The 17335-nt window shown below is 44.1% G+C and overlaps 1 protein-coding gene across 1 annotated transcript; it reads right to left on the minus strand.

Moving 5' to 3' along the window:
* Positions 1–3642: 3642 nt before the first annotated feature.
* LOC134443956 (protein bicaudal C homolog 1-like) lies at positions 3643–7957 on the minus strand. The gene is made up of 4 exons (XM_063193464.1): positions 7892–7957; positions 5502–5609; positions 4867–4966; positions 3643–3959 (listed from the first exon to the last, which is right to left on the minus strand). The coding sequence occupies exons 1-4, from the start codon at positions 7955–7957 to the stop codon at positions 3730–3732; spliced, it is 504 nt and encodes a 167-aa protein (XP_063049534.1). The 3' UTR covers positions 3643–3729.
* Positions 7958–17335: the final 9378 nt, after the last annotated feature.

The following is a 17335-nucleotide window of genomic DNA, read 5'->3' on the forward strand; positions in this document are numbered from 1 at the left end:
CTGCCCCTCTCTCTCTTTCTCTATCGCTCTCTATTAATATTCTTCTGTGTGTGCAATGATGCTTTCTCAGAGGACCAACCACTAGTCATTTAGCTACCTCAGGACAACATCAAAACCATAATGTTAACACAGTGAGAAGCCATCCTCTGACAGAGATGAAATCAATAGCCGCCTCTGCTTCATGCATGCTCTCACTGCTTATCATAATCAGCACAGCAGCCAAGCAGCCGACAGTTCAGCCAAGGCAATGACACCTTCTCTTAAGGTCACTGTCCTCCCCTGGTATATTTTTTTAGATAAAAGGCTTAAATACCAAGGGATATTGCATGCCAGGTTTGAGTGCGTTAAGACAAGTCCATTTGCTCCAATACATTTTCCTTGATCCATTTCAGCGCATTGTTATTATAGTCAGAACTGAAGGCGTTGAGCTGAATTGAATGTGAGTCGCTGTCCCTTCAGCACCACCCACTTAAGCGTTAGTTTAGCGTCAAGGCAACTCGGCTACATGCGCTTCAACGGTTTCCCCAGTGGCTAAGCCTAGTCTTTTCAAAACAAGCAGATGAGCCAGATGCAGCTCGATGCACGGCATCATCACACCGCTGTCGCTAATTCATAATGTTTAATGGTTGAAAAGGATACCATATGCGTAAAGCGGCGCGCTTAGAGGAGCGGCAGCCGAACGCCCACGCAGTCTGGAGCCCCTTAGCTGGCGTGCTGGTGTTGTTGGGTAGCCTATTATGTGCTAGAAGCATCACTTTGGCTGCGCTACTCGGCAGTGTGGTTTGGTTTTCACCATCCAACAACATCCACAGGGAACGTTACTAAGCGGCGCCGGAAGAGTGTCGTGGTGATGGGCTTGTTTTTTTTCCCACTCGCTTTGGCCTCCCCAAGGCAACCACATTCATCATCTATCCACCACCCACATATTGTAGGCTATATTGTATAGGCATAAGCATGGTGTAGTGATTAGTCCAAATGAAAGCAAGAAAGCTAATAAATTCATGTGGCCTGCTGTGTGGCACTTGCATCGATACGCCTGATATTTTCAATTGGAAACTTTTATGTTCATTCAGGTGAAACGACACCAATAAGGAGCGCCATCTCATTTATATTTCACAGTTTGAATAATGCCTAGATTACCCATTAAAATGGTAATGTATTTATTTAACAATGGATTGAACGAAATGAACAGCATATTATAATCCAAACACTCTGTAGACTTAATTGTATTACGACTGCTTTGGCGGCTGCTGATGCGCAAAAAAATGATTACAACGCACCGACTCATTAGATGACAACAGTGTCCCCTACTTTGAACAGCAGGAACCTCCACAAACAATTATATCACAGCGTCACAAAATCGAGCTTTCCCCCAATCAGTTTCAAAAGAGAGTGCATGAAAGATTTTTGTTTTCCCTTAGAACATCTCCCAGGCATAGACACAGATATAATCGTGTTTATTCCTTATCAAACATCAATCCCTTTGCTCAGGTCAAACAGGGTAGCAGAAAATAAAGCAACATATTTGTTTATGCTGGAGGAGAGAGACAGCTCTTGTATCACTTTAGATGTTTAATAGCTTTCAGAACACCCCCTCATATTTGATTCTGCACACTTGCATATGGCAAATGGTCTGAATACAAAAAAAGCAAAAATGGAAAAAACTGTGCAATATAGGAAGAAAAATAGGAAGAGAGAAAAAGAAAGCTTGCATGCTTTATAAAAAGATAACACTTTAAAAAGATATGAGAATATCTGTACATAATTTATGTCTTCAGAGAAAATACATTTCCATTTGTCATAAAATCCAAATCTAAAAGGATTCGATCTCAAAGACAATATCAAAGGTCAAAATCAAAGTCAAAATCAACTTTTGTGTCTTCGTTTCAGACATTTTCCCTCTGGGAACCATGTAAAGTTGTTGCACAATACATGGTATATAGTATGTCATATACAGTGCCCTCCATAATTATTGGCACCCCTGGTTGAGATGTGTTAAAAGCCTTAAAATAAATTCAGTGTTTATTGCAGAAGAATACTGTCACACTGAAAATTGTAGGAAAATGTAGCCTTCAACTCAAATGAATTGTAAGAAAATAAAAAAATCCCTGACTAAAAAATAATTATTTTTCATTAAATCACCTGTTCCACAATTATTGGCACCCTTAACAATTCCCAGGAAATAAATATAATTGAAGCATTTCTGTCATTTCTACAGTAGTTTACAAAGTTTACCAGAGTATGTAGGAACATTTAATTAGTAATTCATCACTTCCTGTTTCCCTGGGGTATAAATATGACGTGACACCGAGGCCATTTCTCTTATCCACTCTTAAACATGGGAAAGACAAAGGAACACAGCATACAAGTGAGGCAGATGTGCGTCGACCTTCACAGGTCAGGCAGAGGCTACAAGAAGATTGCCACTCAACTGCAGCTGCCCATATCCACTGTGAGAGGAATAATTAAGAAGTTCAAAACAACTGGAACAGTGGTAAACAAGCCTGGACGAGGACCCAAGTTTATTTTGCCACCACGCACAGTGAGGAGGATGGTAAGAGAAATCAAAAGATCTCCAAAGCTCACTGTTACAGAATTACAACAAATGGTAGCATCCTGGGGTCACAAAGTCTCCAAATCAACCATCAGGCGCTGTCTACACGCCAACAAGCTGTTTGGGAGGCATGCACGGAGAAAACCTTTCCTCACTCACAATCATAAACGCAAGCGTCTGGAGTTCGCCAAGCGGTATTGGGGCTTCAACTGGGACCGTGTGCTTTGGTCAGATGAGACCAAGATTGAGCTTTTTGGCAACAAACACTCTAAGTGGGTCTGGCGTACCACGAAAGATGCGCATGCTGAAAAGCACCTCATACCCACTGTGAAGTATGGGAGTGGGTCAGTGATGCTGTGGGGCTGTTTCGCTTCCAAAGGCCCTGGGAACCTTGTTAGGGTGCATGGCATCATGAATGCTTTGAAATACCAGGACATTTTAAATCAAAATCTGTTGCCCTCTGCCCAAAAGCTGAAGCTGGGTCGTCACTGCGTCTTTCAGCAAGACAATGACCCTAAACATATGGCCAAATCTACACAGAAATGGTTCACCAGACACAAAATCAAGCTCCTCCCATGGGCATCTCAGTCCCCTGACCTCAACCCCATTGAGAACCTGTGGGGTGAGCTGAAGAGGAGAGTACAGAGGAGAGGACCCAGGTCTCTGGATGATTTAGAGAGATTCTGCAAAGAGGAATGGCTGAAGATCCCTCTTTCTGTCTTTTCCCATCTTGTGAAACATTATAGGAGAAGATTAGGTGCTGTTTTGTTGGCAAAAGGGGGTTGTACAAAATATTAACACCAGGGGTGCTAATAATTGTGACACACATTATTTGATGTCAAATAATTATTTCTTTATGTGGGATTTTTTCCCCACTGAATAAATGCACTTGTATTGAAGGTTGGATTTTTCTCTTTTTTTCCATTAAGGTCCCATATTATTTAGAAAAAAAATAAAATAATTGGAAGCTAAAAAACACATCTCAACCAGGGGTGCCAATAATTATGGAGGGCACTGTACATACGGTGGATTCCAATATGCAGACTCACTGCCTGCTTGTGACCTTATGATGACGTCACTAGCGACAGAAAATTAATTCAATATCTTGCAAAAGAACAATTCTAATGTCATTGCAATCGGGATGGTGAATTAAGAACAGTCAAAAATTGTTGTGGCTAGGCTGCCAGCGGGAAAAAAGGCCACAAGCACAAGTTGAGGACGGAAGTGTGCATATTGAAATGCACCCATAGCATGTAGTATATGTAATGAGAAGTCCTGGATCCCAAAGGCTGACAGCTCCCAATCACCAATGGTTGCTCTGTGCCGCTATATCCACGTCCACAATTCGTGGGAGTCTCCCACTGGCCCCGCCCTCCAAATATCCTGTATCTGGCCCTTTGCAAGTCTGTAAAAGCAAGAACACAACAAACAGCGTGATGTAGACAAATTCAAACCGAAAACCTTCAGTTATTCATACAGTGGGCACTTACTTCTTTCCCCTTCCATGCAAATACTGTGAGACTTCCATGAGACATCCAAGGTATTAATGCATGGAGGTTTGTGTCAGTCAATGTTGAAGTACTAATTCAACACTTAAGAGATCATAACACTCTTACTACTCTCAATATAGTCCTAAATTCTCTAAGTGCTAATTTAACTCTATTACATTGAATGTCTGTATTGTGTCATTTCTGACCCATGCTGATGCCCACTACATAACTATCATTTAAAATCAACGTTTCTCCTTGTGCAGCCAAAGAAATATCCTGGAATGAGCTACAACATTGGAACAGGTATGCAGGTAAACAGTCCAGGCATCCCTATTTTGTTACTGGAAGTGTTCTTAGCGAGTTGTTATGTTCTTTATATCCTGCATAGAGTCCAAACATCATTGTTCTGAACACTCCTTAACCGGTACAGTTTATTACATTGTCTTTCCCGCACCCAGTCCAGATATCCAGGTTCTTGTCAGGGAGTATTCTTCCTGTAATCAAGTGGTTCCCAAACCTTTTCTACGGGGACCCCATTTTGGACCCAAGAATATTTTCTCGACCTCCCACCTCATATTTTCTAAATGCAAACACATACAGCATTTTTGCTTAACTTCAATGTAAATAACAGTAAAGGTAAATAAATTGCCCATTAAAGCGAATGTGCTTACTAACAATGTAAGGAAAGTTTATAAAACCATATATTGAAGGCATTAATTACACTGTAATTTATATAAACAGTCCCTTCTGTCCTCGACCCCCCTTAGGGGTCACGCCCCCCAGTTTGGGAACCACTGGTGTAATCCACCTCTCTGATCTGACCTGTGATGGCGAGCAGCATCTTCCTCCGGGCTCCAAACGTCAGCACTCCCACCTCCTTCAAGTCCTCGTCTGACAGGGTCAGGAACGTCTGGAAGTCAATCTGTCAAAACAGACAGAGATGAAATGAGGGAGACATGTACTGTAGGGAGAGGAATGTCAAGACAGAGAGAAATGGGGAAAAAGATGATAAGAGCAAGACATATGGGCGAGAGTTAGAGAGAGAGAGGGAGTGGAATGGGGTATAGCTGGAAGGAAAAGGGAGTGTTCCACTTGGCCTTTTGATAACAGGGCAGGTATGATTGCTCTCCCAGTGTAAGCTAGGGTGTACGGTATTGCCTCTCCATCAGTTAAATGTATCTCTCGTTCTCTCACACTCACACTCATACTTTCACTCTTTTGACTTTTTTCTCTTGCACACTTATTCAATCTCACAGTCACTGACATATCACTTCAATTATAATAGAGCTTTTTATGGTTTAAAAAAAGATACATTCTGTATAGCAAAATCAGTATCTGCAGTTGGAGCATATGATCATAATAAACAATCTCTCTCTCTCTCTCTCTTTCTCTCTCTCTCTCTCTCTCTCTCTCTCTCTCTCTCTCTCTCTCTCTCTCTCTCTCTTTCTCTCTCTCACCTCCTGTTCCTGAAAGGTGTCGATGTACTTCCCCAGGCCCAGCTGACTCAGGAGCTCTGGCAGGTCATCATCCGGCTCTGGGAAGAGGCCCAGGGCTCCACCCGCCCCCTACCTGCCCGCAGAGGACATGACCTCAAAGGGGCTCACGCAGGTCAAGCTGCCCTCCGCTGTGGAGGTGAAGGGAGATGAAGGGTAGGGGTTCGGGGTCGGGTTAGGATGGGGGTAGGGATAAGATAAGATAAGATAAGATAAACTTTTATTGTCTGTTCTCCACAATCCACATGTAAACACACATTTAAGACACACAAAACACAATATGGCCTATAGAGTCTAGTCATCTAGGTCCATAAGCTGTCACAGGGTGGATGGAGGGAAATGGATGCGGGGAGGTGATGGTTGGTTGAGGGGATATGGTAGGGGAGGTAGAAGATGAGGGGAGGTGACAGTGGGGTGGTGAGGTGAGGATGGGTGGAAGAGGTGGAGGAGGGGAGTTGGAGGTGTGGGGAGGGAAGATGATGGTTATGATGGGTGGAAGAGGTGGAGGTAGGGAGTTGGAGGTGTAGGTGGGTGAGGGGAGTTGGGTATGGATAGGTGAAGTGGGGATGTGGTAGTTGGATGAAGGAAAATGTTGGGGAAGATGTTTGGTGAGGTAAGGGGTGGATGTACCGTAGAGGTGGATGGGAGGAGAAGTGGAAGAGGAGGAGGAGGAGATGGGGAGTTAGATGACGAGGAATGGAAGAGGAGGAGGTGGCAGGTTGGAGGTATGTGGATGGAGAGGTGGAGGTGGACGAGGGTAGGTGGATGAGGATTTGTGCCCGCAGTGTTGGGGGTGGTGGTGGATTAAGGTTGGTACAGGGGGGTGGTATGGGGATGGGAGATACAGAATACAGATGCTCAGGTGATTGTTGTCCTCACATCACAGTACAGCAAGAGCAATGAGGTTTGCTAAACACCAGGAGCAAAGACAATCCTTGAAATGACTCCCTGTGTGTGTGTGTGTGTGTGTGTGTGTGTGTGTGTGTGTGTGTGTGTGTGTGTGTGTGTGTGTGTGTGTGTGTGTGTGTGTGTGTGTGTGTGTGTGTGTGTGTGTGTGTGTGTGTGTGTGCTGACGTCAGCACAAAGATAAAAATGGGTGTTGCACTGAGATTGTGGCAGCGCATACACAGCCAAAGGGCATACATCTGCGGTGGCAAGCACACATTATGATTGCAGATTCAAATCACAGAAAAGCTGGCTGTCTGAATAGACTGATCACAAAGACACAAAAAGCGACCCAGGGGCGATTGCTATTATGTCTAGGGATTATTGATGAGGTTGTTTGTATGAAGAGGAATGAAAGAGAGGAGATGACTGAGGGAGACAGAGAGAGAGAGAGAGAGAGAGAGAGAGAGAGAGAGAGAGAGAGAGAGAGAGAGAGAGAGAGATAAAGATAAAGAGAGCAAGAGAGGGAGAGGCAGAGAGAGAGGGAGAGAGAGATATAGGGGAGAGTGAGAGGTGAGAGAAGAGAGAGATGATAAAGACAGAGAGAGATCTGGAGTTATTTGTTTCTGTGTGTAGTTGTTCAGTTAATTTGTTTTCTCCTTTCTTCTCAGACAGACTCCTAGATAGCGGTAATCAACACAGAATACAAGCAACAAACTCCCCAAAAGCCAGATGAAAGTAATAAAACAAACAGGAATGTCAGTGCAGTCTTACAAGGTCCTCATTTGTGGAAGTGGTATTAGAAAACACATCCGTGGTTAAATCATCACGCTTAAATAATGCCCATGAGAATACTAGATCTAACACTTAATTAAGTAGTCTATGTCTCATATTTTGTTGTTGACCCATTGTCAGTTGCGGGCAGACAAAATAGTTGATTATTTACTGTCATGAAGTAAAAAAATACACAAACATTTACTGACATTGAGTCAAAAAAAAAATCGCACGCACGCGCAGGCACATACGCCCATGCACACACGCACACACGCACAAACACACAAACACAAATGCAATTACGTAATACTCTTTGGCTTACTTACCTGTTACATCATTTGCATTCAGCTGGTTGAGAAAATGTTTGACTAATAATTTGAACGTGTTTTCATTGTCTAAAACTGGGATTGACGCCTCTGACACGCATGAACAAGCTCACACACACACACACACACACACACACACACACACACACACACACACACACACACACACACACACACACACACACACACACACACACACACACACACACACACACACACACAGTCGACAATACGAATAGACCCACCACATTTATCTGTATGCCCTCTGCTTGCTGAGGATCCAAACATCGAGCAGGAGGTAGCAGAGGAGGAGTAGGGAGGCGAGGAAGAGGAGGGCGAGGAGGAGGCGGAGGAGGAAGATGGCAGTGCGGATGCCGAGTCTCTTCGGTCTCTCCAGTTCTCTGAGTTGCTGCTGTTACACATCCGCTCCTTCATACTGGCCTGTGTCCACTATGTCTACAGACACACATGTACAGATAAAGACACACAGAGAGTCATACAGGCTCAGATCCACACACAGACAAACACACACATGCACACACGTGTGCACACATATTTTATCCCCTTTATTCTACATTTCAAGTTGATGTTCACTAGGAACCAGATTTTAGTCTATTCCTCCCCCCCAAAGATGTCTCCTTTTCAACGCCCCCTGAGGGCTCCCTAACGTCGTTGAGAACCACTGGTCTAACAACTTCATGTATACCATATCCAAGTCCAGAACTACATTGTTTTTTTTCAGGGTCACTGGAAACATTGTTTTCTACATAAACATGATCCTTATAACTGATGATATAGCAGCGCTTTGCTTGCTGTCTTTCCTTTCACACACACACACACACACACACACACACACACACACACACACACACACACACACACACACACACACACACACACACACACACACACACACACACACACACACACACACACACACACACACACACACACACACACACACACACACACACACCTCTAATTGAGAAGGCTTCTGCACAGCGTAGTGTGACTAGACTTTGTTCTTCTTCTTTTCGTGGCTTTTTTCTTTCTTACACACACACACACACACACACACACACAACACACACACACACACACACACACACACACACACACACACACACACACACACACACACACACACACACACACACACACACACACACACACACACACACCTCTAATTGAGAAGGCTTCTGCACAGCGTAGTGTGACTAGACTTTGTTCTTCTTCTTTTCGTGGCTTTTTTCTTTCTCACACACACACACACACACACACACACACACACACACACACACACACACACACACACACACACACACACACACACACACACACACACACACACACACACACACACACACACACACACACACACACACACACACAAAGACTTTCATCCATGCATGGCTCCTGATGGTAGAAGTACTAGGTACCAGTTGCTATAAGACTAAAGGTCACTTCCATCTATTTTCAAGAAGCTCTCCAAAACCCTATTCTTATCAACCCACACACAACAACTCTTCACTCACTAAGCATCTAACCTACAGCCACATATGATCCCAATCTTGCTCTCACAATCAAACTCCACAGGGAGTTTTGTATCTTACTTGCTTCCCTGAATTGTGAACCACTGTCGTTAAAACTGGCTGCTACATTGAATTTTACTACAACGTATGAAATTATAACTACGATTAGTTTTGGGTGAGGGGTATTTTTCTGTATGCTATTAAGTTTAATTGTTCAGTTTAAAGTATTTATCTGTTTTGTGGGGTTGTACTAAGCAGATGAGACCAAAGGCTTTTACCGCAGAAGGTGAGGACTGTGCAAAATAACAGACAGGAAAATCACAAATTAAATATATTAATCGAACTGACATGCAGGCATTTGGGGCCATAGGCACTCACCTGTTGGTGGCCTAGAAATGAGTGATAGTAGTGACATATCTTTTTGTACTATTATTAAAGCGACTTTGAGTGTCATGAAAAGCACTATATAAAAAGTATGTATGTATTATTATAGTAGTCTATAGTAGTACTAGTATTATAGCAGTCACAGGTAAGCGGTTAGGGCGTCAGACTTGTATCCCAAATATTGGTCGTTCGACTTTGGACCCACCAGGTTGGTGTGGGGGAGTAATTAACCTGTGCCCTCCCCCTGAGCATGATGGCCCGTGTACATCAGGCGCTACCTACGCGACCCAGGTAGCTGGGGTGGTTGAAGAATTTTCGCCATGAATTCATTTTACTCGCTCTGGACACTGCACTGACATGTTTGATTCAGCTAATCAAATAACGGCCCTGTCTTGACAGCTTGGGACATTCCTCGATATGAACGTTCCAATTGGTTTTCAGCTAACGGCGTCATAGCAAATTCGCTTAAGATTAGCTTGAGTTTAATCGTCAAAATTCGCCCTGGTCGCTCAAGAGGCTTCGCTCCTGGAGAATTCGCTCTGGTAGATTTATTCTCTCAATGACTTCCGCCGCGCAGGTCGTTTAGTTCGCCTTCGATGTACACGGGGCTTGATACTGTCCCGCCGCACTGCTCCCTTGGGGTATCGTTTGGGTATGCCCCTGTGCACGGGGGAGCCATAAATGTAATTTCATTGCATGCACTGAGTACAGTGTGCCGAGGATTACTGTGTCACAATGACAATGGGAGTTTCCCAGGTGGGCTTTATTATTATTAATTTATCTTTATTATAATTACTATTATGATTATTATTGTTATTCTTGTTGTTATTATTATTTTTTTGTCTTATTATTATTAATATCACCTGTTGGTTGGCCAGGTATGAGCGGTAGCAGCGGCGTCCAACGGAGCGCAGTTCCTTGATGGCCTTGGCTGGCATGGACTTGGAGAAGCCCAGACCACTCCAGGTGTCCGTGGGGGTACGCACCTTCGTCACCACCGGCTTCTTCTGCATGGCGGCAAAACACACACCACCAGCATGGGTTGAAATGCACTATACACAACACTAACGTGTGTGTGTGTGTGTGTGCCTTGCCTTGACTTGAAATGACTGTGTGTGTGTGTGTGTGTGTGTGTGTGTGTGTGCGTGTGTGTGTCGTGCGTGCTTGTGTTATGTCTTTATTTTTATTTCATGTGCTCTGTTCTTTTACTTTCATTTTTGAAATGCTACACAAATAAAAGAGCTTCCCTTGCCTTGTGTGTTGAACTACATACCCATGACAAATTCACACTAATATGCTTTGATGCATTTGCACACACATACCACTATAGGGCCAGTTTAAAATACACGTAGGAAATTCTCACACCGTGTACACATACACATATGCTAACATCAAGGCAACTATCCACACACACACACACACACACACACACACACTGATACTGACTCTGGGTAAGGGTATTTTTAGTCCTCCCCCATGCTGAGGTGTGCACAGCACAGCCAGACTGTGCACCAGGCCGGTTAGTAAAAGGCACGTGGCTGTTGGAGAGAGAGATTGCCCTTCACACGCCGTGGGTCGTTAGTGCTACATCTGATCTTTAAACCTTCCTACTGCTCTTTTGTCCTTATATTTTAAAAAATGAATTCACAGAGAGTACTTTTGAATATAGAACAATCTGTGATGAATTGTCCACTCCATGCAGACCTTGTTTGTTTTAGGGTGATTCCGCCGAATCAGTACATATTCCCTGTCCCCCACAGTAAAAAGTTATCTTTCAAGGTGTCTTTTATTTGTTAATTATAGATTAAATCACATTGTTTTCACATTGTTATGTTGTTCTAGGAGTAATGTAGCAGTTAGAAATGTTGTCAACATGCATAAGTGTAATATCTATTTTAAAAAATATAATTTTGCAAGGTACCCTCAATGTCATTCCTGTTACCAACTCAGGAGACACAGCAAATTTATTTTAAAAAAAAAAATAGATATTACACTTAGGCAAGTTGGCAACATTGCTAACTGCTACATTACTCCTAGAACAACATAACAATGTGGAAATAATGTGATTTTTTCTATGATTAACATATAAAAGACAGCTAGAAAGACAACTTTTTACTGTGAGGGACAGGCCAAAATCTCCATTTGTCCACAAAAGAACAATTTAAAATGAGAAAATATCGCTAAATTGCCTTATTTTTAACATCGGGTTGGTGAGAAAAAGATATGTAAATATTGTGCTTTAAAATTATGCATGTAATTATAGACAAAAGCATTGGACCATGAAGACAGTGATAACGAATTACCCATTTAATGCTGACCACATTTGTTTCAATTTCACACTTCTGTCTTCTGCTGTACATCTACAGTACATTACGCACACTGTCCATTTTTTTTCTCAAGACATGAACAAATCTATGTAGCCTATTATGGCAACGCAGCAGGAACAAATATCTGTTTGGAAGGGGACGATGTTTACCCTGAGGCTGTGGGCAGGTAATGATGGCTGCCTGTATTCTTACACTCAGCTGCTGCTGCTGCTGCTCCATGCTGGTGGAACTCAGTGGAGGCTTTGCTACTACCATAAGTAGAATGGGCCATATTGACTCTAATGCCAGCCACCGAGGGGACCAAAAGGGTATCTGCTGATTGGAAGACAAAGTGTCCAAGCAAAATATCAGCATCTTAGTCACGGCCGAAGACATTTGAAACTAAGTGAAGGAGGACACTTGGGTTATGGAGATGTAGGCTAGTGGCACTAAAACTGTCAGTGGCTCTGTCTGTCTGTCTGTCTGTCTGTCTGTCTGTCTGTCTGTCTGTCTGTCTGTCTATCTGTCTATCTGTCTGTCTGTCTGTCTGTCTGTCTGTCTGTCTGTCTGTCTGTCTGTCTGTCTGTCTACACAACGTGCCAAAACAGCAACACTAGGACAACTGAGTTGATGAGTAGGGGAGAAAGAGACATAGTAGAGGAGAGGTGATAATGGGTGTTAACTGTTAGAAGAGAAAAAAAACAGAAAAACAGAGAAGAGGAGATGAAGGAGAGCTACACTAAAACATTTAGTGGCAGTCTGCCTGTCTGCCTGTCTATCTCAGCGTGAGAAAAACGGCAGTTTTGGGAATCCAGCGGCGACAGCAGTGGCAGCGGCAGCCACCAACATCTCCCCAGAGATGCACTTCAGACACGCCACCTGCCACCTGTCTCTGCCAGCTACCCCAGACACCCCCACTGACACTCGCATGAACGCCACAACCACCCAACCCCACCCACTGTTAGAGAGGAGAGCAGCACCTCTATCACTGCTGTGAGGGGGACATTATAGGAGAAATTCTACGTTTGATTGTTAGCTGGTTTGTGAAGGGGAGTGTGTTTTGCTTACATGGGGTCTCTGCTGTGTACACAGAGTTTATGAGAAAATGGCCTTGACATTTACAGTAGTGTGATAGTTGGATGGATTGCAAGGGGTGTGCTTTGTTTAGAATACAATATTAGGTGTCTGGGTGGTTATTCACAACCCATTCATCAACCCCATCTCCCACCTGCCATGGTGGCTGGGTTGATTTATTTGTTTATTTATTTTCATTATTTTCTTGCTCACTTGGCAGAGGCCCCCTGAACACAAAGGGGATTGATTGTTGGGGATGGGTGGCGGTGGAGGATGAAGGGGATTGGTGGGGAATTTAGAGCAGTGCACGTGGCCAAAGTTAAAGTAGAAGTACATTTATTGGTGTAAGTAAACACTAGCACATGATATTAGGCTATATAGCTGTTACACCCGTTATTCCATTGTACTTCTTGATGTTGCTAGACATTGCTCTTAGTGAAACCTAAAGCCTTAAAAAGAAAACCTCCAAAATTGATCTAACCAGCACCGAATAAGGTAGATCATTCTACAGTAACTGTAGACAAGTTGCTCAGGGAAGTTACTTTGAAAAGGAAAACTTGGTGTGTGTGTGTGTGTGTGTGTGTGTGTGTGTGTGTGTGTGTGTGTGTGTGTGTGTGTGTGTGTGTGTGTGTGTGTGTGTGTGTGTGTGTGTGTGTGTGTGTGTGTGTGTGAGGGCCTGAGACTGACACACATTGTCAATAACGATTTAAACGTAACGACAACAACAGTGTGCCCCAATCTTTCCCATTCATGATTGTGAAACTTCCACCAAAGACATTGACAAGGATGCATTCCAGCCTTGATCACCGGGTTCATATCGCGCGCCATATGAGTGATGCAACTATTCTGAGCATCAATTTGCCAACCAAAACATTTAACAACATTGTATCCCAAAGCCTGGACCAGTCTCCATGCGCTCCCTAGCGCGGATAAATCTGCTGAAGAATGCAGGTGCACTCCATCAAGACAGGTGAGACCAAATGCTCCGCACACCACCGGCATGCATAGCCTACCCTTCACAAAGGACTTTCAGTGTCTGCCTTTATAAATCATTCCCTGAAAAACAGCTTGAAGGTTGGCTAATGTTACTTAATAAAACTAATGACTTACGTCTCGAAATGTGTTCCAGTATCTACCCTTGTCGTATTGAGACACGGTGCTCATCCACTTTTCGTTGTCCAGAGGATTCCCATTGTTGTTGTTGTTTCCGAACGTTGTCTTTCCGAGCCAGGCGTCCGAGCCCATGAGCACAGTGGCGACACCCAACAGACAGTAAAACATCGCCTAAAAATAACGGAAGAACTAATTAGGCCCTATTATACAAGGACACAAGCAAGAGAGCGTGCCAGAGCGGCGGTCTACCGCCACTAATTAGGTATGTTACTTACACGGAAATGAAAGAAAGGCAAATTCCCGTACGCATCACTTTGACTTACCATGGATAGCTTGCCCCAGTCCCCCGTGGAATATGCGACAAGCAGGGAATATGAAGTTTCTGCCGGTGTCAAAACAGGCAGATTGTTTATTCAGAAAGAAGTAAATGTCCGAGGGGGGTGTGTTAGCTCCGAACTCCGCGACGATACAGGGCCGGTCCGGTAGCTGTGGAACGGGTGACTGGCCTCCTCCCACTCGGTAACCCATGCGCGTTAAACCCCGCCCCTCTCTCTCTCTCTCTCTCTCTCTCTCTCTCTCTCTCTCTCTCTGTCTGTCTCTCTCTCTCTCTCTCTCTCTCTCTCTCTCTCTCTCTCTCTCTCTCTCTCTGTCTGTCTCTCTCTCTCTCTCTCTCTCTCTCTCTCTCTCTCTCTCTCTGTATATTGTATTCAGTACTGAAGGTGTTGAGCGCTGAAATGAATGTGCGGCGCTGTCCCTTCAGCACCACTCATCCACCCACTTAAGCATTTAGATGGCAGGGATGAGGTAAAAGCAGGTACTCTAATATGCAGAATAGGATTGTTCATCACGCCTCAACTTTACAGGCTTCTCCTCCTGTCCCACCTTTGAGCCAGTGGCTTGGTCATCGGTCATTTCCCTTCCTCTGTCTGTCCATCTTTCCCACACTTTTGACTCCCTGTGTTCGTTACTCTCTCTTGCTACACACACTCTGCACCCTCACAAACACACACACACACACACACACACATGCATGCACACATATTTGCACGCAGTGGCTACACACTCCTTTCCTCTCTTCTTCACTCTCACTCTCATAACCGTAGACTTGGTGGCATGGGGGTTCACACACATTTGCTCCCTATGTCTCAAGGACAGATGCTCACTTAGCAAGAGCAGCGCACTCTGGCTCGCAACCTGTCTGATTTTTTTTTTTGACAGGTGTTTTTAAAGGTTGTCTAGAGGTATTCAAGACCTTTTTCATCTGTCTTCCACTGTGTGCGTGCGTGTGCGTGTGTGTGTGTGTGTGTGTGTGTGTGTGTGTGTGTGTGTGTGTGTGTGTGTGTGTGTGTGTGTGTGTGTGCGCGCGCATGCCAGTGTGCATACGTGCGTTTGTGCCTGTGTGTGTGTGTGTGTCCCCTGCTTTCAAGGGCACCTGTGAAAAAGAGTGTGGGTAGATTTGAAGGACCCTTGTAGCTCAGCTGTGTGCTTTGATGATGTGTGGGGGTAATTGAGGAGGATCGTTTCCTGTTAGTGCTGCTCCTACAGCCCCCCACGACCTTCCTTCATCAAAATCCACCATATTGGTATAGATTTTCTCCCCCCACCGAGTGCGCGTGCGTGCTTGTATGTGTGTGTGTGTGTGTGTGTGTGTGTGTGTGTGTGTGTGTGTGTGTGTGTGTGTGTGTGTGTGTGTGTGTGTGTGTGTGTGTGTGTGTGTGCACGCGTGTGTGCGTGCGCAAGTTGAATGTGTATATATTTCTATGTGTTTGTGTGTGTGTCTGTAGTTGTTGTGTTCAGTGAGGTAGGGGGCCTGTGTGATTGGGTTAGAGTGTGTGTGTGTGCTGTGTTCAATGAGGTAGGGGGTCTGGGCGAGTGTTCCAGTAATTGAGAGACAGACCAAGGACTCGGCCTCTGTCTGTTCCGCCAGAGATATACACAGAGAGGAAAAAAAAGAAAAACGAGAGGAAGGTGGATGACTAGCCATCAATCTACTGGCAGGGAAAAAAATCAGTCAAACACACACTAACACATATAGTGGCACAACCACAGCGCACACACCCATGTAGAAAAGAAAGACACACACACACACACACACACACACACACACACACACACACACACACACACACACACACACACACACACACACACACACACACACACACACACACACACACACACACATTCGAATGCATGCACACATGCAAGCACACGCGTACCGTACGCACACATGCCTACACACACACGCGCGCGCGCGCGCACGCACACACACACACACACACACACACACACACACACACACGCACACACACACACTTTAGTTAAGTATATGACAAAATTCTCTTAGCTGTGCGGAGGTGTATTAGTGGTGTGTGTGTGTATGGTTGTTTGTATTGTAATCCAGCTGGGAAGGGCAGGAGAAGGACAAGGTGCCATTGTTTTGCTGTTGACAATGACAGTCTGCCTCTTGTGATTTATGCATGTGGATGGGAGGACGGATGGATGACCTTTTGAATGCCTGAATGACAAGTTGGCTGATTGATCAACTGACTGAATAGATGAGTGATCAGAGTGGAATAAATGAATGAATGAATGAATGAATGAATGAATGAATGAATTAATTAATTAATTAATAAGTGAATAAATGAATTGATGCGTCACTCAGCTCTGCTCTTCACTGTCTTTACATGTGCAGCTCTGCTTGTTAACATGACACAAGTTAAGAGCGAAGAAATGATGGGCTGGTGGGTGGTGGATGGTAAAGATCCATCATCCCTTACGTACGAGACGGGTATAGACACATGTGGAGTGCCTCACATGTTATAACTGTTGATTTCCTAATTTTCATATGTGATGAATGGAGCTGAGGACCTGATGATTACGTATGTGTGAAATGCATACAAAACCGGGAAAAGCATACCACACGTTTAAAAAAATCGTACAAGGGATTGAAGGCATTTAGCCTACTGTGCATTAAGAATAGGGGGTCAGGTGGGCATTAAGCACTTTCATAGACTTTCAATCGTTTCTGGACATTTATTTATTAATTAGCTTTTTCAGACATTCCTTTGGCTATAATATCCCCCCAAAATACGAAAACGAAAACGTCGACGGGCAAATACATGATTTTATTTCGTAAACAGCCATCCTTTTTAATGTCAGTTCTCTGAATTCCTTCCCTTTACCACTTCTCCTTAACCAACAACTATGGATGCTGCTCAGCTCTATTTAAGACACACTAGGAATTTAAATAAAGGCCTCTCGTTATAATTCAAGGAGCAGCCCAGTGGTTCTTAATGGCGATAAGCTTGTGAGTGTTTTTCACATTACGTCCCTCTTTAAGCAGTGTAAATATTATCCTCCATTTGTCCCTTAAGGTTTAGCTGTGGGGGATGTGTTATGCA

The sequence above is a fragment of the Engraulis encrasicolus genome, unplaced genomic scaffold (assembly GCF_034702125.1).
Source record: "Engraulis encrasicolus isolate BLACKSEA-1 unplaced genomic scaffold, IST_EnEncr_1.0 scaffold_40_np1212, whole genome shotgun sequence".
NCBI lineage: Eukaryota > Metazoa > Chordata > Actinopteri > Clupeiformes > Engraulidae > Engraulis > Engraulis encrasicolus.